This window comes from Engraulis encrasicolus, chromosome 4, assembly GCF_034702125.1.
Source record: "Engraulis encrasicolus isolate BLACKSEA-1 chromosome 4, IST_EnEncr_1.0, whole genome shotgun sequence".
NCBI lineage: Eukaryota > Metazoa > Chordata > Actinopteri > Clupeiformes > Engraulidae > Engraulis > Engraulis encrasicolus.
The window spans coordinates 33,426,519-33,448,046 of record NC_085860.1 but is presented as its reverse complement, the minus strand read 5'-3'; the positions used below and the strand labels follow the sequence as shown (position 1 = coordinate 33,448,046).

Below are 21,528 nucleotides of genomic sequence, written 5' to 3'. Positions count from 1 at the left end.
CACGAAAGTCTTACTAATCTGAATTAGAAGCCCCGACGCGTAGCCAAGATGGCCGCCGAGTGTTCTATCTCCCCTTAGCAACAGTATCTCTGCACATAATCAATGATTAATGCGAGACCCTGTTATTAATACAGTAACAGAAATACTATTTTTTTTAAATGACTCACCTCTTATCTTAACAAGCGTGATAGCAAAACCTCCAGCACCGTGCGCATCCTTATCTATTATCTAGCCAGAGATTCCTGCCCATTAAAAAGAGATTTCTGCCCAGTATCTATCCTGAGGAGGTTCATTATCTACTGAGAGATTTCTCCACATTTTCAAGGTAAAGAGTAAACAGGTGTAGGGCAGCAGACTGATAGACAAAAACAACACAATTTCTTTCTTTCTAATATTTTTTAGGGTTTTTTGCTTTTATTTGTGACAGGACAGTGGAGGAGAGACAGGAAACAAATGGGGAGAAAGAGACGGGCAAGGATCGGCAAATGACCCAGGCCGGAATCGAACCCAGGTCGCGGGTGTAGTAACCCAGTGACCTACCATTTAGCCATGGCAGGGTCATAATTTCTGACACAATTGATTTCACTGAACTTTTAGCACGATACTGTGAGAACAGTAAATGTGAAAATAAAATAAATTTTGGGGGAAAGGCTTTACAACTAAAATGCCTTATGAAATGTATAAACATGCAGACTTCAATGCCAACTATATACACATACACACACACATTCGGGCACACACTCACACGTACATATGCATGCACGCGTGCGCCCGCACACACACACACACACACACACTGCGAAAAAGATCATGGTTTCCATGACCACCAGCACAACAGTCTGGAGGAGATAGATGGAATGGTTATTGTTGTGTTTTTGGGAGTCTCTGATGGTGATCGGTGTAGTATATTTCTCCAATATATTTATTTTCAGCTCTGCTTGGCTTGTAACTCCACTGGACAAGCCGTGGATTCCACTGGGCAAAAAAACAAACAAGCGTGCGCCAATACATTTAGTTTTCACTGATACAGTACCACTTTTGCCTACATTAAAAAGTTACATACATCCAATGGTCACTCCTTAAATTTGACCTCACTTTTGCCTACATTAAAAAGTCACATACATCCAATGGTCACTCCTTAAATTTGACCTCACATTGCCACTTCTGTTTTATATGATTTAATGTGTGTCTTGTAGTGTGCCATCTGCAAGTGTGTTGTGTCTTCTGTCTTTTATAGGAACTATTTTGTTTTACCACCATTTTGACCAGGACTCCCTGGCAGAATAGACGTTTATGCTTCAATAGAAGTGGCCTAATAAAAGTTAAATGGCCTACATGCGGTTAATAAAAATGAGCATGTTTCAATATTTATTTGCCTTCATGCCCACTGCTGCAAGGACACATTCATCTTCTGATTCCACCTTTCTTTCCCAAAGTTATGGCGCTCCCTCCCTCCCTCTCTCTTTTTGCCGTTTTCGTCTTTCTCTACCCTTAACAGAACACACCATTTATCTTTTCGTGCCCACATTCCTCTAGTCACCCCCTCCTTCTCTCTCTCTCTCTCTGTCTCTGTCTCTCTCTCTCTCTCTCTCTCTCTCTCTCTCTCTCTCTCTCTCACACACACACACACACACTCCCTTGGTCAAACTCTCTTTCCACAACTCACTCTCTCAAAACTGTCTGTATCTTCCTCTCCTCACTACTTCTCTCTCTCTCTCTCTCTCTCTCTCTCTCTCTCTCTCTCTCTCTCTCTCTCTCTCTCTCTCATTTTCTCTCTCTCTTTCTCTCTAGTGCTCTTCCCTTCTTTCTGCTCTCCTCCCATCCCACACATCTTACCTCTCTGCTCACACTCTAAATTTCCTCTCTCTCTGCAATGCTATGCTGCACTCTTTTTCCCATGATTCTGTTCTCCAAGCCCCTCTGCACAACACAAGCTTCTGGAGAACATCATCTGCCTCATTTCAGCACGAGTGACAGAAGGGGTGGAGTGGAGGGTGGTTGAGGGGATAGACAGAGAGAGAGAGAGAAAAGAGAGAGAGAGAGAGAGAGAGAGAGAGAGAGAGAGAGAGAGAGAGATGCCCAAAATCCCCTGTGAGTCAGTGACCCTCCTCCTAACTCTCAAAGTCTCTCCTCATCCATCTCTCTGTCCGTCACTTACTCCATGGCCTGACATCCCATCAGCCCATACAGACGCATTACACCCATCACACAACTCTCTCTCTCTCTCTCTCTCTCTCTCTCTCTCTCTCTCTCTCTCTCTCTCTCTCTCTCTCTCTCTCTCTCTCTCTCTCTCAAACACACACACACGAAAGAAAGAAAGAAAGAAAGAAAGAAAGAAAGAAAGAAAGAAAGACAGAAAGAAAGACTAATAAACTTCATCCCACCATCTGACATACTTCAAATGAAGTAGACTCTGTAACTCTGCTGAATCTATTTAGTAGAGCTACATCTGAATATTTTAGCCTATTTAAATGACAAAATGAAGTGAACTCGGAAGCCAACTAAACAACACAAAGACACCAGACCACCAGAACTAGGCTACAGTGCACTAGAGTGGTGCAAGCGAAACCATTTCCTTCCATGATAAGTTTTAAAATATCTTACCTTCGAAGAATCTCTGTAAGGCTTCCGTTTCATCAACCACGTCCATCCTAGCAGGTCCCGCGTAGAACCTCCATCAACGGCTCCCCCCAGACCGACGCTGCCGCGGGGATCGCCACACTATCACAGCTCCATCCCGCCGGGTATCTCCAAGTGACTCACATATATTGCGCACACAAGAACTCACATTCAACTCAACAGGCGATTCTAGAAGTTTTCAAAACCGACCAGTAGAACAAAGATTTCAAAGTTAGGCTACTCCTGACTTCACGAATTAGAGGGTAAACCGAGCACTCACGGACTGCCTATAGCGTGCGTTGGGTCCTGAACAAGACAGGTTGTCTTCTGATCACCCGATGTATATTTAATTCACCTTTCATCGTTCCGATATAAAATTCCCTGTCCAGTCATAAAAATACTCTCTTCCTTGGTCCAATATTCCGGGTTAATGTGTCGTTACACCACAATTAGTCCAGCAAGTTTTGTCAAGCGCGCGGCACAGGACTAGAGAAACTTTTGCGTCACACCGAGTGGTGGCTGTGCACGCTCTCCCCCTCGCTGACGGAGTGTTTAGTGCGTGGTCCCTCCTCGGGTGAGGCCAACGTGGGGACATGTGTGAGGAAGCGTGTCATACTCCAAATCACAGGAGTGGACACAGGCCAGGTCAGGTGTAGTGAGCATACAGGTTGGTGTGAAATGGCAACACGCTAATGTTGAATGCATTGTTTTCTTAAATGAAAGGAACAATGCTTTTTGACAGCAAAAAGCAGACATGGTTTACATTTCAGCACGAAATAGATGAAATGTATGTGCACGAGGGAGCGCACGCGCCTATGGATACACACAGTCGTGCGGACACTCAAACACATTTTCAAAGACATGCAGACACACACGCGTGCGCGCGCGCGCAAGTATGCGCAAAGACATGTGCTTTGTAAGAAAGAGTTAATACAGATAAACGTAGACAGTGAGTTTCAATCTCCAATTCTTATTAAAATACGCACATTTACTCATTTCATAGATGGGCTAGGGGCTATTTATTTTTTTAGTTGTCAAAGTAATTTTTACTTGTCTTAAAATTGATTATGTTCAGGATTATGGATTATGTTACGTTCAAGGCTTTGTTGTTATTGCATATTGTTTTTACACACACAAAGACCATTTTATTATACTGTAAACAGATGGACTCTGTGAATAATAAACTGTATAACTATATGTATTCTTTATTGTTTTTCAAAGAACTTGCTGTAGAAATTTAAGTGAGGACATGCATGGTTCCTAATTTAGCAATTTTCACGATAAACATGCGCCAAGTATCATAGTCACTTCTTGTCCCTTTAAATTGGATATTTAAATCGGACATTTAACTTGGACATTTAACTTGGACATAGGCCATGCACTTGAGAGGGGAATGTTTAGACAAAAAAAGACCCCATAAAGTCACTTACTATGTGCAAGTGCACCCTGGTCTAGGCTCATTCACTAACCCCCCCACTACCTACAGTGAGCCACCCCCCACCAAACTGTTGCCCCACCACATCATGAACAATACCACTGTGTATCCCCCCACCCCCACGTCCACCTCCAGGCCCACCCCCAGCCCAGAGACCCCTCACCCCCACTAGTGTATGAGATAGTGTTTTGTTGTCTTGTTCTTCACAGCTGGACCATCTCTCTCTCCCTCCCCCTCCTTATCTATCACCCCCACTCTCTCTCCATCTCTTCAGTTCTTCATCTCTCTCTCTCTCTCTCTCTCTCTCTCTCTCTCTCTCTCTCTCTCTCTCTCTCTCTCTCTCTCTCTCTCTCTCTGTTTTTCACTCTCTTTATCTCTCTCCCTCTCTCTCTCTGCTCTCCTCCGCTGCGGGCCCTGCATCCCTCTCTTGTGTGTGTGTGTGGGTGAGGAACAACGCCTCCGTTCTCCGGCCCACAGAGTGGGGATTGTTGGCCAGGGCACACGGCCATACGGATGGGGGTCGAGCCTACGCAAACAATGGCACATCTGGACAGCGCCATACACTTAATTTAGCTGTGTGTGTATATCCAATATATGTGTCTCTGTGCACTTGCACTTGTGTGTGTGTGTGTGTGTGTGTGTGTGTGTGTGTGTGTGTGTGTGTGTGTGTGTGTGTGTGTGTGTGTGTGTGTGTATGCATCGCTAATGTTTGGTTATTCTTTGTGCGTGTGTGTGTGTGTGTGGCCGTGTGTGTGTGGCCGTGTGTGTGCATGTGTGCGTGCATATGTGTGTGTGTGTGTGTGTGTCTGCATGGACTTCCTTAGTGTTGTTGTGTAAGTTGACAATGGCATTATTGTTAAGTGGCAATATTGTCAGACTAACTTTTTTCCCTTATTTTTCTTTATTACCTCCACCATGGAGGTAATGTTTTTTACCTCTGCCAAGGAGGTAATGTTTTCGGTAGCGTTGGTTTGTTTGTGTGTTTGTTTGTCTGTCTGTCAGCAGGATAACTCAAAAACTAATCAACGAAACTTTGTGGAGCTGTTAGAAACAACCCAAGGAACAAGTGATTAAATTCCGGTGGTGATCCGGATCACAAACCGGAACCAGGACTTTTCAAAAGATTCTTGACCATTTAGACTTGTCCTACTGACCAGAAATTGAATTGCGGGAACACCACAAAAACAAGGCAGAAAGACTTAGGGTGTAACATGGTCAAATGTATCAAGCAGCTTCCTTGGCGGAGGTCTGCGCTCTCTGAGTGCTTCTAGTATTAAAATGTTTTTCTTCTGTATGTTGTGTTTGTTTGTGGAACAAGCTATTGCAGAGAACATTACATGTTCATCAACAGCCTGCACCCGTCCGTCTTTTCCCACTACTCATAACAGTGTCCAGCAGGTAATGCACATCTCATAATGAAACATCTTCTACAGACACAAAGAAAAGTAGGCTATGTTAAATACCATATAGCCTAAGTATCAAAGTGAATATTAGACATTAGGGATATCATACCATACCATAACTGCAATTTGATAACTATTCATTGGAATTTGATGAAACTATCATTTTATTTATTACAAAGTGTAGCTACTGACCGGTCAGGGTAAATGGCAGAGAACAGAACAGTTATATTACAGTCTAAATAACACACATCAGAATGTGTGTGTGTGTGTGTGTGTGTGTGTGTGTGTGTGTGTGTGTGTGTGTGTGTGTGTGTGTGTGTGTGCGAGCTTGCGTGCGTGCGTGCGTGCTTGTGTCTGTGTGTACATGTACTGTGCATGTGTGTGTGAGTGAGAGAGAATAAGTATTGCAACATAGCATTAATATTCATCATTAGCTAACTTACTACAGGCCATCAGTCTCCTTAGCCTTCTCCACGTGGATGCTACTGTTAGCCTATCTGTGATCGACAGAATGTCCTGTAAGTGATTGATATATAGAAGCCATAGTCTGATCCATCACAATCCCCTCTTTGTGCATGGTGTACACATCCATAAAAAGCCACTAGACACAGCAACGCAAAACAAACTCTCTCTCTCTCTCTCTCTCTCTCTCTCTCTCTCTCTCTCTCTCTCTCACACACACACACACACACACACACACACACACACACACACACACACACACACACACACACACACACACACACACACACACACACACACACACACACACACACTGTCCCATACAAATATGCATCTGTCTAAGGGTCACGTTGACAATGAGGATGTGTTTGCCTTAACAAGAGAAAGCAAAGGGAGGGAGGGGGTGGGAGCACAGAGAAAGGGGTGATAGAAAAGAGAATGAGTGAAAGAGTAAGAGAGAAGGCGAGGATGCAGAGTGAGAAGAGACTGAAAGGAAGAAGATGAGGACTGAGAGGACAGAGTGTGTGAGAGAGAGAGAGAGAGAGAGAGAGAGAGAGAGAGAGAGAGAGAGAGAGAGAGAGAGAGAGAGAGAGTGTGTGTGTGTGTGTGTGCATGCGTGCATGTGTATGTGTGTGTGTGTGTGTGTGTGTGTGTGTGTGTGTGTGTGTGTGTGTGTGTGTGTGTGTGTGTGTGTGTGTGTGTTTTGGGGGTGGTTTTATGTATCCCTTGCTGAACAAAATACACGGATACACGCATGAATATAGTACAAGCAAGAAAACATGAGTAAATGTATTTTTCAAGAAATTAAAGCATTGTAAAGTCAAATGCAAAACGTGTAAATGTCAAATGTGTAAAAACACATAAAGTTGGAGTGAGGGAAAAAGAGTCAGAGAAGACAGAGGGAGGAGTGATGTCAGCATTATTTTGCACCCCCTCAACTTCACCTCCTCTCACCCCACCCCACTGCTCTGCTGCGCCCCTCCCCCTCCCACACTCCAGTATGAGCAGGTGGGTTTTCTCAATGTCCCTGATAAATCGTAACAGTACCACATTCCAATGAATTACCACTAGCAAAAGCAGTAGTACTCTCTCTCTCTCTCTCTCTCTCTCTCTCCGCGCGTGCGCGCGTGCGTGCATGCGCGCGTGCATGCGTGGGTGTTGAGTATGCACACGTCAGTGCAGATGAGAGCTATGCATATTGTTGCAATTCTTGATGCACCGACCCTGCATGAAGTTGCGGTCTTTCCGTCTATTAAAATTGTGCTATTTATCTGACATAAATCATGACGCTGAATCTGCTTCCCATGATTGCAACATAGTAGGGATTTTGCAATCAGTTCAGATAATATGGCTATACACGCAATGATTAAAATGGGTGTCAACAGGTATTCTATTGTCTTGAATCAAACATTCTTTACAGTAGCCTGTGTGCTCCCAAATTCTTTGTTAAAGGGTGAAGTCTTTATTTTATGTTTGTGTTCACAGTACATAGCCTATGACCTACTCATTCTATCTTCTAATCTGTGCTAGCCGGTAATAACTTAACACAAAGGTTGAATAAAAAAAGTGTTGTGTAAAAGGCTGTTGCATTGCAACATTTGTTTCCAGTAGCCTATTGTCATCATGTGGTCGCTTAAAACCATATGAGCCATCTAATGAATTAATAAAAATTCAATTAGTACACACTAAAACCAGAGTTTGACCTTTGTAAACAGGAGTTTGGTTACAACAGGAACTGAGGTCAACTAGTGAAACAACATGGTCCGCGCTCTGAGGGTAGGCTATAATGTTATTACTAGGCAGACTGTCCAAAGGTTTGTCCTTTTTTCTGGGAAATATTCTAAAGATAGGCTAGTTTTGCAATCTACCAGCATAGGTTCCGGAAAGGGGGATGCAGTGGTGCATTTGCGTCCCCACTTTTAAGGCTGTATGTATGCCTTTAATCAATCAAGTGACCAGAGTTAATTCCCATTCCTGACCACCAGATGGAGACGTGGCTCTTTCTTGGAACAACCTGCGGCAGGTTTCAACAGTGTTCAAGATGGCGGTCGGGATGCAGGGTAGGTACGCGTTGCTATAGATACTGACTTGTTTTACTGCTCAAACTCTCTCTAACTTACCTACAAATTCTAATTCATTTAGCATACTTTGAAACTACACGTACAATTACCGTCTGTACTATTTCAACTGTATTTTAGACCTTTTACTGCACGAGCTCCGTGCCTGTAGACGAGTTCAGTCAGTTCACAGTGTTGACATCGCAACAGCAATCCAGTTAGTTGCATTATATTAGTCACACCAATTGATCGATAATCCATTTTGTACTGCAGAAAATTGGGAATTAAACTGACCATAAGTTCCAAATGTTGTCAAATGCTACTATTTTTGTAAGTGCATCAAAAATTAAAAATGACATTTATCACATTCTGCCTTTCTCTTTCAGCAAAGAGTTCCGCGGTGGTATCCTTCCCTTTGAATAAACTCTATAATCTGTGTAGTACATTAGACACAGGTCTACGCAGAGGTTTTGTTATGCAGTGTGGATAATGGTTGGAATTGAAAGCTACATTTAAAGCTGTAGGCCTAAGCTACTAGTGCAGAGAGAAGATGACATGCTACTCTCTATGGTGGTATAGTTTTATCTGTAGCATATGGTGGTTATTAGTAATGGTGAATCTTGGCTGTAATAATGGCAAAGTGGAAACTTTTTTTTGGCATTTTCATTAGAATTCTAACCTGGTCCTGGGACAAACTGAATTGAGAAGTCCTGCCAGATAGGCTTCTTTACTCCTTATGCTTACTGCTTCACATTTCACTAATTAGCTCACAAAGGCAGTGGTGTATACTTTTGTGTGGTGGGTACTGTAAACTTACATTTGAGCATTCTTTTTGAAGTTGTAGGCCTACTGTACAATTTGTGCTATTGTAAATAATGGATCAATCAATTTTACTTGGGCATACTGATCAATAAATTTTGAAGTCGGTATACTGTGTATACTGCATATGCATTCTACGTAGACTACACCACTGCCTGTAGGATCAGCTGGTTAATTGTAGGCCTATTGGCTGTAGTACATTCGTAGCAGGGTTTTTGACTTTCAGAACTCTGGATGTCTGGCCATTGTATGTAAGTGCAATGTATTTAGTGCTTGCATTGAGTGTAGTTCTACAGCATGCACGTATGTCATGAATGTTGCTGGCCTCTTAACCCTACTACCCAGCTATCGTCTGTCCTGCTCCAGCTGATGATTTACATTTCAGCCATCTATTATGTCTTCTATTTTCTATCGTCTATTGGTCTCACCATCTACAAGAGTGAGTACCCCCTATCCACATACACACACGCACACACACACACCACACACACACACACACTGGGTCGATCAATGGTCCTACGATTTATTTAATATTGAACTTACTTTGGTGTGTGTGTGTGTGTGTGTGTGTGTGTGTGTTAGTGAATGTGCTGAGCTATCCTACTGAGCACCTGGCTGTGGACCTGTTCCTGCTCCTCTTCATGGCACTGCTGGAGGCCCTCAGGCTCTATTGGGGTGAGTGTGTGTGTGTGTATGTGCATGTATGTGTGTGTGTGTGTGTGTGTGTGTGTGTGTGTGTGTGTGTGTGTGTGTTTTCATAGGTGTGTTCTTTGCATCGTCTGTTAATGCCCCCCTTTTTTTCCTGGAATAAGCGCTGCACTTTATCTGTGTGAATCTCTGTATGCCTGTCTGTCACTCTTTCTGACTCTCTCTCTCTCTCTCTCTCTCTCTCTCTCTCTCTCTCTCTCTCTCTCTCTCTCTCTCTCTCTCTCTCTCTCCCCTCTCTCTCTCTATCCCCCTCTCCCCTCTGTTCAGGTGTCTGCGGTAACTTGAGTGAGAATGAGGGCTACATCGGTGTAAACCTGGGTGCCACCGTGGGCTCGGTCATGTTGTCTGTCTATTTCCTGGTGTGGCAGTCCTATGTGCTTCGTGCTGACCTCATCCTCAACAGCGTCCTGCTGGCCTCCTACGCCCTCAACGGCATCGTGGGATTCGCCACCTTCGCACGGTTCAGCAGGTCAGAATGCACTGTTAATGTATGCACTGTATGTGTGTATCAGAGTTTGGCGGTAGAGCATTAGTAAACCTCCCTCCTGAATAGGGCTGGGTACCGCAGCCATGTTCCTGTATCGATTCGATTTCGATTCTTAGGGCTTTGAATCGATTAATCACGATTCAATTTGATTCGATTCGATTCATTCCGAACCGATTCAACCCGTTCCCTTCTTGGTGCAAGGATTTCCCGCAAAATATGCTGTTGCCTATTTTTATATAAAAATGTCAAATGGCTGTGGTTTGACAGTGTTAACAGATTGCTAATTTGTAATAAGTAGGCCTAGGCCTAATTGACTAATACCTACTGGGTATTTTCCATAGACCTAAATTGAACAAAGAGTAAAAGAACATACAAATCGATTTTGTGCAGCCCTGTGAATCGATTATGTGAATTTTAAATGAGATCGATCGATTATCGATTAAATCGATTATTTCACCCAGCCCTACTCCTGAAGTCTTGTACAGATGTGGTAGTGTTGAGGCATCGGCCTAGACCAGTGGTTCTCAAGTTCAAGTCCAAGTTTCAATTTTATTGTCCCCAAAAGGGGCAATTAAATGTGCAGCAAGTCAACAACATATAGACAACATATACAACAGGACAAACCATAATGTGCAGGGTTTAAAAAGGTTAAAAGGTTCTCAACTTTTTTTGAACAAACGTCCCCTTGACCTCATTATCAGCCTAACAACTCCCGCCTTAGTGTTAAAAAATAAAATAGACTATTCCGCCCAATTGTAACTAACCGCCCCCTCTCAGCTGTCTCCTTCTCAACGCCCCCTGACTGCTCCCTAACTGCTCCCTAACGCCCTCCTGGTTGGGCTGTAGAGCGCCTGTTGAGAAACGCTAGCCTAGACCGTCATTTAGCTCAGTGGTATTCATCATTTGCCCTGGTGCTACATGCGATCATGGTAAAAAAAAAAGCTGATAACAATACTGGCTATTTAGAGAGGCTGATTTTGGATTTTGGGAATACCACTAGCCACAATGGCCGGTAAGCAAAAAAGTTAGTGTCAAGCCTGTTGTGTGTGTGTGTGTGTGTGTGAGTGTGAGTATGTGGAGGGAGGTGTGGCAGTCCTATGTACTGTACACTTGATTTCAACGTCAATTATACAGTTATAACCTATTTGGAGCATGTACAGTATTGCAGACAGGTAGGTGTTTGCATGGGCAAATGTTATTTAAGAGACACTGGCGGGCCGGGCCAGGCAGGCATGAGACTGGTGAAGCATCTCTGTGAGTTTTATCCCCTTGGCGTCCTAGCAGACAAGCTGCATGTAACAGTAGCCTGTTGGCACAGTCCGGTGTGGGCATCAAGTGCTGCTTCTGCTATTGATAAAGCACTGGCTTCTTGAGTTGCCCGGCAGCCGCCGCCATAGCACTCCAGCCAATCGAGTGGCTTATGAGGAGCCAAGGGCATGGCTCAGCAGTCCCGCCACCATTGGACGACCTGTACGACTTTGGGCTATACAGTAAAAAATTGGAGTGTCAGTTATCCATATACTCCTGCCAAACTCCATTTAAGCTCTTTAAGAGTTATATTAACACTGGTAATTTTACTGTGAAGTATAATATAACTATGTGTGATGCTATATGAGAAGGTGTGTGTGTGTGTGCTGTACAATTCTAAGGGGAGACAATGCACTTTCAAAGTGCAGTACAAACAAGAGCAATCAGAGGGCAACTTGGCACCTGATCCAACACTAAATACACATATTCAGAGCTGGTGGCTCTCAGGGGTGTGTTCCAAATATCGGTATCGGGATATATCGTCACGGGCCTCTTCACGATACGTGTATCGTATTGGAGGTGTCACTATCGATACTTCATTTAACAGCATAAATTGACTTTTTAATGCTACACAGCAACTGCCGTTCGTGATGCGTATCACATCATGAACAGTAGACCTACAGTTTTGTGAAGGCAGTCTTCTACATTCACTACAGTGTAACTGCTGCTCTACAGAAAAAAGTAATATTTGGTCATTCATGTCTGTTTCCTTAAAAATGTTAAAAAAAAAAAAAATGAATTAAAAAAAAAAATGTAGGTAGGATATGCATCACTGTATCAGGATACACATGTATCGCGATACATATCATGTCGTGACCCCTGTATCGTGATGTGTATCGTATCTGGAGGTGGTTGTCGATACCCACCCCTAGTGGCTCTGGTGTTTTGCGCCCCCTGGAGACGACCACAGACTTTACAGGCGGACACACAGACAAGCAAAAAGACAGACAGACAGACAGACAGGGCTATTGCAATGCTATTTGCTCAACCCCTTTGGTAGGCCAGTTAAGAAAAGGTATTATGTGTGTGTTTGAGTATACGTAAATGGAGGTATCTTATATTTCACATTAATTACCAAGCAGAATGGCCTTTTAGTTCCGTGTGCACCCTTCTGTGTTTGTCTTTGTGTGTGTGTGTGTGTGTGTGTGTGTGTGTGTGTGTGTGTGTGTGTGTGTGTGTGTGTGTGTGTGTGTGTGTGTGTGTGTGTGTGTGTGTGTGTGTGTGTGTGTGTGTGTAGGTGTGTTTTCAATTTGCTGTGTGTGTGTTTGTGTGTGTGAGAGAGAGAGAGAAAGAGAGAGATTGTGAATGTGAATGTGATCTGGGCTCAGCAGTGATTGGCCTTCTTTTGTGAGCGAGTGAGCGCTGGTGAATAGCCCCTGCTGTGCATGTGGGCAGTGTTATGCCTGCCCTGGCCTGCGTTGGCCTATTGTGTGGTGGAGAATGGAAGCAGGCCAGGCCCCCTCTCTGATCAGCAGTGCTGCGCTGGCCACAGTGAATTATTGATCTCCATTGTTTCATCCATGCATGTCACTCCATCCAACGACACACACTCTGCTCACATGCCAACGCCATACCACTACTCTCCGTCAGCTTCCACCCCGTCACACGTCACTCTGGGGTCACAACGTCACCCCGTCACTCATGCATTTTTTTTCCATCACTTATATGAAGTCATGGTCACCTAAGTACTGTACGTTGAAATGATGAAACATGATATCAACATAGTAGTAATAACACAGGGGCACTTTTATTGATGGTTATTTGTCATTTATGAACTGATGAAATATTAAAGTCTAACCTTTTATCGATGTTTATTATTTTTATTTTTTTGTAGTTCCTTCAATACACTCATGTCGTTTTATCAAAAGGCACACGTGTGCCTCGCCATACCACTACCCCCTCACCTTCCACCCCATACGTCATACGTCACCCTGGCCACTCTTCACTCCGCCACCCATGCGTATCTTTCCATCGCTGCCACGTGTCCGTGTGTCCGTCTGTACCGTATGTCACTGCCTGCTGTTGTCACACTGACCCGTCAGCAGCAGTAGCTTTTCCACTGCCCGCCCAGTCGCCTTTGGTATGGATTCACTCACTGATACCCATAACGGCAGGGATATCTATAGCAGTATTGGGTATCAAGACCATAATGAGTGTTTTTTTTTATCGTGAAATCATTTCTATTATAGTTAAACATCATGGAGTCACTCGCATGCTTGAAATCAATACAATATGTTTATTTAGTAGTTTTTATTCACTGCCCAGTCAATATTAGGTTTTATTGACTTTTAAAGAAAATATGAATGTACTATGTAACTCACATGCACCTGACAACATATTCACTTGGCAAGTTTTAACCTGTTCCAGAATTGTACGATGTTTCAGGCTTGCCCAAAATCATAGGTAGTCTTTTTTATATTTGTCTCTTTGGTGGTGCCTATTATGTAGCTATGTGCTTTGCTTTATTTTATTTCTTACAATCATTAACAATTAGGAAAAATGTGCAAAAATATGAAAATAGCTTTCATGATTCACAGTGTGTCAGTGCATATAAAATCATAATCATAATAATAATCATCATCAAATCATAAATGCAAACTGAAGATAGAGTGGAGAATGGTGTGTTGAAAAGCTCCATGGAAGTGATGACACGGTTACTTGCATTTACATAACTATTATTTCCATGAAACCTTGCTGGCCTTTCACCCTTTTATTGCCATGCGCTCATTATTAGTGTGGGTGTATAGTAGTCATAAACAATTTGGAGCAAGTGTTTGCTTAGGCCTGGGCATGTAGTACATTTATGACCGTGTTGGTCTACCCAGGAGGCAGAGGTGTATAAAGTAGAAGTACTCTTTCTGATGTAACTGCAACACTAGTACATCTTGTGCATTCTTTTGATAGTTATTCCACTGTACCCAATGAGGTAGATGAACTGGCCCAATCTCAATTCACCCCTTGGCCCTACCCCTTACCCCTTCCCCTCCGTTTTGTGTAGGGGTAGCGGTATCCCAATAGTCGTTAATCCAGAGAGGTAGGGGTAAGGGGGAGGGCTTTGTAGCCCTAAAAAAGGAGGGGTTGGGACAGGCAGGCTCCGTTTGGAGGGGTAAGGGGTAAGGGGTAGGGATAGCGGTAGGGGTAGACAAATACAAGTGGGATTGGCCCTAACAATACTTATTTTTTTTACTTGATACACCTCCGCCTGGTGGACTGTGGTGGTGGGGGTAAGAGGGCATGTGTAATGATGCTAATTTTTTGTCTATTTCAGGGGTTCCCAACCTTTTCCAACGCGGGGCCCACTCAAAATTGTCACAAATGTTCAGGGCCCACTTTTTTGATGATGTGCCCTCGCAACTCGATATTTGTGTTTCAACATTTGTTGGTTAATAATGTAACGTGGTGGCTAATATTCTGCATTGTGTGTTTTCTCTCCACAGTGTCTACACCTGAGAGGGTCCTCCAGTTCCCCATCAGACATCTCTTCGAAGAGAAGGACGTGTCAGCACCCTCTTCCCACGTCGAGAGAGAGAGAGAGAGAGAGAGAGGAATAGAGAGAAAGAGAGGAATAGAGAGAAAGAGGGTGCTCGTGTGTAGGTAATGTTCTTCTGTAGTGCTTGAGGATTTGATTGTCTGTTGTAAGTGCAGAAGAAGCGAGGTGAAGGGCCTGTGATGCCGAGGTGCCCTTTTGTGAAGTGATAATGATGCATAATTAATACGGCTTGGCTCGTCAGGGCCCTCGGCCCAACATCTCAGCTGACTTATTTATACTGTACGTCTTAAACATGTCTGACCCCTTCAGAATCATGGCTCCCTGGAAGCCGTTGGTTCGTTTTTCAAAAAAACATTTTCTATTTTTTCCTCAATTGTCATGTGAAACTAAACTGTAAACTTGTATTTAAGCGTTCCCTGCTTAAAAGTCCCTGCTTAAAAGGACCTTTGAAAAAAAACAGCCTAGAGTGTGTTTAGACTTGGGTGTTAGAATTAGCTCATCGTTTAACACCATTAAGTATTGTCAGTTCAGTATGTGATCTATTGAGGATTGAAGAGTTTGGTGGCTTTGTTAGTGGCATCATGGATTTAGTGCTGCTATACCACAAGCAACCTCGAGAGGGCAGGAGAGAGTTAGATTGTCTCTGCCATTGAGTTCAAAGTAAATGTGCTGCAATCTGTGTTGCTGTCCAGTCTCACAGTGATGGTGAGAAAAAAAGACTCGAGCCATGTGAATATCATTCCAGTACCTCACTACAACACTGTCATGTGTGTCCTGTGGCTGAAATAAATTTTATATGAATATTTTCACATAAAAATGGTTATCACATGTTTTTTGTTGCATAAAATGTAAATGGACTGATTTTACGTAACACATCTGTATGTACTTACAGCAGGGGTCCCCAACCTTTCTGGATCTGAGGGCTACCAAGGGCTACCGAGGGCTACTGAGGGCTACCCGAGGGCTACTTTTGTTCACAATCATCTACTGATGTCTTGTCTTCATTCTCAATTCACACTATTATTGAATGATAATTTGCTCATAAATTATGAAGAATAAATAATCCCATATTTAGATTAAAAAAAAACATTAACTGTGACTAAAATCTGGTAGTCTTCATTGTTTATTAACATCCTTGGTGGGCACCTCAGAAGCTCTTGGAGGGCTACCTGGCGCCCGCGGGCACAACGTTGGTGACACCTGACTTACAGTAACATTGACTGGCTCACTTTCACCAGCTCACACACCAATGACTAAGGATGTTGTAGTAACCGAGTCAATGCAACCCAGACAGAGTCAACCATAATGGAAGAGGGTTATTAGTTTCACCTTCAATCAAAACCGAGCCACAGGTCGCTCATATTAATGGATTTACCTCTTGTTAAGAGTGAATAGGTGTGAGTGCGTGTGGCAAGTGTGGATATACTTTCTACATATCAGTTATGCTACCACAAAGATCAACAGGCATAACTAGTTTATACCTATCAATGCAATGCCTTTACTCAAATTCCAACTTACAGTGACAGAAAAGTGCAGTATCACTATGGACACCAATTTCAATTTGTGCAGCGTTATGAATGTGTTATAGCCATTTTGACGGTGAAATAGAGTCTTATAAATACAAACTTCATAGAAAGTTATGCTCTGTGTCAATTACAACTATTTCGCATATGTGCACATGTTTGCATTTCTCTTGCGTGTGTGTTCTCTATGTGTGTGCACTAATGCGTCATTGTGCGCACATGTTTGTGTGTGTGTGTGTGTGTGTGTGCGCAAGAGAGTGGCACAGAGCGTCACGGCTAGAGAGAAGGAGACAAGGGGATTATGGAAAAGGGACAGAGGAGGGGAGGAGATATTTGAGAGGTGCGGACTAAGAGAGACTAAGGCGCCGTGCCGCTCTGCTCTAGAGTTGCCCTCATCTCTCATCACTGACAGCTCAGTTAATGATCAGCCTCCAGCCAAGGCTGCCCAAGCCACTAAATCAAACACACACTGTGTGTGTGTGTGTGTGTGTGTGTGAGAGAGAGAAATACTTGTGAACCTGCACGCAAAGCTGTCAACCCAAGTGATCTCTCTCTCTCTCTCTCTCTCTCTCTCTCTCTCTCTCTCTCTCTCTCTCTCTCTCTCTCTCTTGCTTATTCAATTGCAGTATTTGTCCTCTGCCATCTAGCTATTGGAGTTGTTATCAGCCAAAGTTAACTAGCTGAATGTGAAAATGTCCCAACTCCCACACAAGGGTAATCAAATGTTTGCTTAGACATTTCAAATATCAAATGTACAAATATGGATTGGCAGGACATTGAAGGTGTTCCCATATCAACAGATGGCTGTATGGAATAATCCAGTGTGGTGGTGAACACAGACTGTGCCAACCCAGTGGGACTTCTGACGCCCACACATGCGCCCTCACACACACACACACACACACACACACACACACACACACACACACACACACACACACACAGGGAAATAGCAAACTTACCTTCAGCGCTTCAAAGTGCCTCTAACTACAATATTTTTTATGATTGCTGTTCTAGTGTTGTCTGTGTTTGTACAGTATGAGGTTGAAGCTTTTTGAGTGAGAGGAGTGTGAGGAAGGCTTCTGTGTAGGACTGCACGATATCAGAAAAAAAATCGATACTCAATAACAGCAAGCAATACCTGATAAAGAAACAACAATGGAGGCATTCATGGAGTGAACAGTTATTGATACAATTATGTATCAATAAATATATTATCTATAGTAATAAAAAATCCCCATGGCTAAATACTAACGGTAAATTCTTAGGGCAAAAAAACCCATTTGGTCAGTGGTGCAATGTAAAGTAACATTGTATTGTTAACTTGCAGTCTGTAATGTCCTCGTAGTTTTGCTCCGACAGAATAAAGACTGAGTGAAGATAAGTTATTGTTCACAATGCTATACTATTTCACTGCGAAGTTGGTGATTCTTTCCCACGTGCCAGTAGAGGGCCTACACATTGGTCCTGAGTCTTGGCGCGCGCGCACGCACGCACAGACACACAGACAGACACACACACACACACACACGGGGACGGGGTTATGTAAAGGGTCTGGCCAGCATGACACCTCATGCAGAGACTGGCAGGTAGGCTGCTGCTTCCCTCGACCAGTGACATCGGAACCGGGGCGATGTTCCACACCGTTGCTCCTCTTTCACGGAGTTCTCCGAAGCGACCTCTCCGCCGCCATACAAAATTACGCACCTGGGCGAGTGGAACTGTGCATGTGGTCACGTCACGGGTCCGTTATATTACGTAAATCATATAATTAAAATTGACCATATTCTCGCAGCGTGGTCTAGTTATAGACTTATGCACAAACAATACGCCTACTTAACATTTCAATTCTCGTTCACACGTAATGCAGATAGCCTATGCAAGCCCAGGCCAGAATATTTTCAGGCTTTGTATGTAGGCCTATTGTAGTCTATGATAATGCCAATGACCCTGATGACAATAGCAATTTATTGTTGGTATGCTAGCCTATTAGAAATGCCTTTAGCCTAGTTTAGTGCTCCAAAAGACTGTTGGTTGCTGTGCCTCATAGCTAGTGTCCCCCAGTATCCATCCATGGCGATGGATGGAGTAAACTGGACAGATGGCGACTCCGCCCCTCCGCGGAGCAGGTAACTCTAGAGTTACCCGCGAGTCATCTGTCACTCACCCTCACCTGCACCCATTGCTCTCACCTCACACCTGTTGCGTGCGCCGAGACCCTACACCTGTCCCGTGCGTATCGCGAATACTTTTAAACTCATCTGCGTGTGTCGTTTGTGTAGCCTAAATAATAATAATTCTCGGGGCGCATCCGCTACAAGAGCAAAGTTCTCTCCACAGAGTGTCAACAAACATAGCGTGACGTGTGCCAACATGACACATTGACAGTGGAAGCTGCTAACAGTTTTCGGGAGAACAACCCATAACCAAATTTGCCTGGACTTGACGCACGCGCACTAAAGGTGGAGTGGTTAACCTCGTCTTTCCGACTCGGGGTAAGAACACCTTTCGTTTCGGTCTTTCTTGTTTATTCACGTAGCATGCCTTAGCATTAGGGTAGTACTATTTGTTGGCTTTACTTTCATGGAATGTCACTCAAAACAACTTAGACTAGGTGACAAGGTGGGTGAAGACTCGCAGTGGTCTTACAGTAACGGTAGCTCCTAGCAACCTGGGTTGTGTTGTGTTGCCATCCTAAACTACAGAGGACCAGGTGATGGCACATGGCTTGTCTCCTAAAATCCCCCAATTTGCATGCTCTCATTTAAAGCATTTGTTACCCACCTTACTTTCTGTATGAACGGGTTTTCCATAGAATGTATTCCTATTCATCCTCTCTAAGCCAGTGTGTCTTTGAAGATCATCACTGCCTCATACCTGCAGAGCCTATATGAATATGCCATAAGACCTGCCGTTGTGTAACCATAACCACCTGGGAAATTGTGATGAATATGTATTTTAAAAAAATGAGGTCTCTTCTTAGCCTACGACGTGAATTTCACTGATGTGGCATAAATGTTCAGAGAAGGACAGATAAAGCACAAACAGCATACTGGGAAGGAGGCAGGTGCACACATGATCCATGGTGTGTGTGTGTGTGTTTTCTAGGGAAAAAATGTGAAACATTTCTCACATAACAGCACTATCTTTATCAGCTTGCCGTGGCATGTTGTGTTGTGTCCTTCTTCTCCAAACGGACACTGTTCATGTTGACTCTGCTCTGATAATATAATCATGTGCAAATATTGGTGCAAGCTCCACCACGGCCTCCCATGGTCAAGCAGAACCGCACTAACCAAGGCTAACCCTGCGCTAAAACCAATATAGCCTAACACATCACTAATAACACACAGCATTAATACTGTACATCCAATATCCAACCGCCACTACTTCCACGCATCACCCTTATACATCACAACCTATGTCTGCACATGGAGAGAGAGAGAGAGAGAGAGAGAGAGAGAGAGAGAGAGAGAGAGAGAGAGAGATAGAGATCACTTGGGTTTCTTATTATTTTCCTATTAGTCTATGACTCTACTGGTTGAACAGAAAGACAGGTAGTCAGAGAGCTGGCTAGACAGATGGACAACCAGATAAACAAGTAGAGGGACAGCCAGTCAAGTAGACAGACAGACAGACAGACTATACAGAGCAGAGAAATAGTACTGGAGATATTGAATTACCAGGGACTGAAATAGATGTCTACGTATACAGTGGGTACACTGAACTGATAAAAGTGTCCCAAAATCACATTTAATTTTTTCCTTTAAAATTCCAATAAATTCTCTCTCTCTCTCGCTCTCGCTCTTGCTAACCCCGCTCTCTCTCTCTCTCTCTCTCTCTCTCTCTCTCTCTCTCTCTCTCTCTCTCTCTCTCTCTCTCTCTCTCACACACACACACACACACACACACACACACACGCACACACACACACTCTTTCTGAGAAATTGGCCAAAAAAGCCTCCCCTTAGTTAATATCGAGTGCCCTATGGATGTAACAGTGCTCGCATAAAATCTTATACCCACGCTGAATGCCAGACTAACCCTGTGAAATGCGCCCAGTGGCAACCAGTTTCTGTACAATATGAGAGGACACTCTGAATGCTGTACCACTACGGTGTGCCCACTACAGACACTTAGGCCTAAACAATAAGCCATGAGAGGCCAGTTGTTTGCGCTGGATTTATAACAGCTAAGGGAGTTGTTAGCACAATGTGAAGCGATTGTTTTACAATGGCTTTGAACTCTGAATCAGGCAATCACAATAAAATGAAAAAAGGCACGTTTTAGATTTAGAATCATAGGACTGTGCTTAAAGGGACACTGTGCAGGAAATGGTCAAAAAGGTACTGCAACTATGCTGCTCATTGAAACTGGGCTGCCTATTGCCAAATTTGATCTTTACATGAAAGTTTACTAAGTAATAAACCAATATTTTCTAGTATGGTCCAAGTAGAGTCATTTTTGCAGCTAAAAATGGCTATTTTTGGAAATTCAAAATGGTGGACCATGGAGAAGATCCCCCTTTTCATGTATGAAAAGTGCAATTTTTCCAGTCATAATGAATACTTTGAATTTGATGGTGGTGGTAAGTATTCATGAAAAAGGTAATGGGCAGCATGAATTAGTGAATGGGCAGCATGAATTCTGGAAATAAACAACTAAAAATCTCACACAGTGTCCCTTTAAGGATACTGCTTCTCAGTGTGACTGCACTATGATAATACTGGAATATAGCACAAGCGCACAGTAGATGTCTTAGCATTGTACAGTAAAATAGGACCAGAAACCTCAATGATTGGTTTCTCTATTGAATGCAAGAGAATAACTGTCAAATAGTGTAGGGCTAACTCTAAATGCCATCCCTCAGATTTCTTTTCTTCATTTATTCACTCACAAATGTTTCCTTTCCCTTTTTCAATTCATTCACTTTATGGGGGATTCGGCACCCAATTAAAAACTATGAGGAACAAGTAACGGGCGTTAGTGTGAGTAAATCTTTTCCACGTCTCATGTAATATATCACAAAATAATTCATATACGTAAATGTACGTATCAATAAATTCATAGAAATGCATGTTTGCGATGGCCACAAGTTGTTTCCTGTTTGAATTGCCGCTCCAATTACTCGTGATAATTGGAGCCTTGAGCAACAGGCGTTTGGCACGCAGCACGGCAGCGTACGTGGACACTGGCTGTGGCAAAGCCCATTCAGTT

The 21,528-nt window shown here is 43.4% G+C and overlaps 3 protein-coding genes across 3 annotated transcripts in view; 2 read left to right on the top strand and 1 right to left on the bottom strand.

The window, feature by feature from the left end:
• Positions 1-3,091, bottom strand: part of myrf (myelin regulatory factor) — a 62,650-nt gene extending 59,559 nt beyond the window's left edge. Inside the window, exon 1 of the mRNA XM_063197253.1 lies at positions 2,605-3,091. Coding sequence (XP_063053323.1) covers positions 2,605-2,650 — 46 coding nt within the window. The 5' untranslated portion in view covers positions 2,651-3,091. The remainder of the gene's footprint in view (positions 1-2,604) is intronic.
• A 4,820-nt stretch (positions 3,092-7,911) lies between these two features.
• On the top strand, positions 7,912-15,818 carry LOC134447670 (transmembrane protein 80-like). The gene is made up of 6 exons (XM_063197254.1): positions 7,912-7,979; positions 8,363-8,379; positions 9,141-9,234; positions 9,378-9,470; positions 9,771-9,972; positions 14,736-15,818. Exons 1-6 carry the CDS (start codon positions 7,961-7,963, stop codon positions 14,746-14,748), a joined length of 438 nt encoding a protein of 145 aa, XP_063053324.1. The 5' UTR covers positions 7,912-7,960; the 3' UTR covers positions 14,749-15,818.
• Positions 15,819-18,510: 2,692 nt separating this feature from the next.
• Positions 18,511-21,528, top strand: part of eps8l2 (EPS8 signaling adaptor L2) — an 80,461-nt gene continuing 77,443 nt past the window's right edge. The window contains exon 1 of the mRNA XM_063196136.1: positions 18,511-18,806. The gene's annotated coding sequence lies outside the window, so the exon portion shown is untranslated. The remainder of the gene's footprint in view (positions 18,807-21,528) is intronic.

What these genes read in the sequence shown, in the direction of transcription:
- LOC134447670 (XM_063197254.1), top strand. An exon ending in TGGTCTCACCATCTACAAGA is followed by an intron (nt 9,235 to 9,377) that starts GTGAGTACCCCC and finishes TGTGTGTGTTAG; the next exon opens with TGAATGTGCTGAGCTATCCT. An exon ending in GGCCCTCAGGCTCTATTGGG is followed by an intron (nt 9,471 to 9,770) that starts GTGAGTGTGTGT and finishes CCCTCTGTTCAG; the next exon opens with GTGTCTGCGGTAACTTGAGT.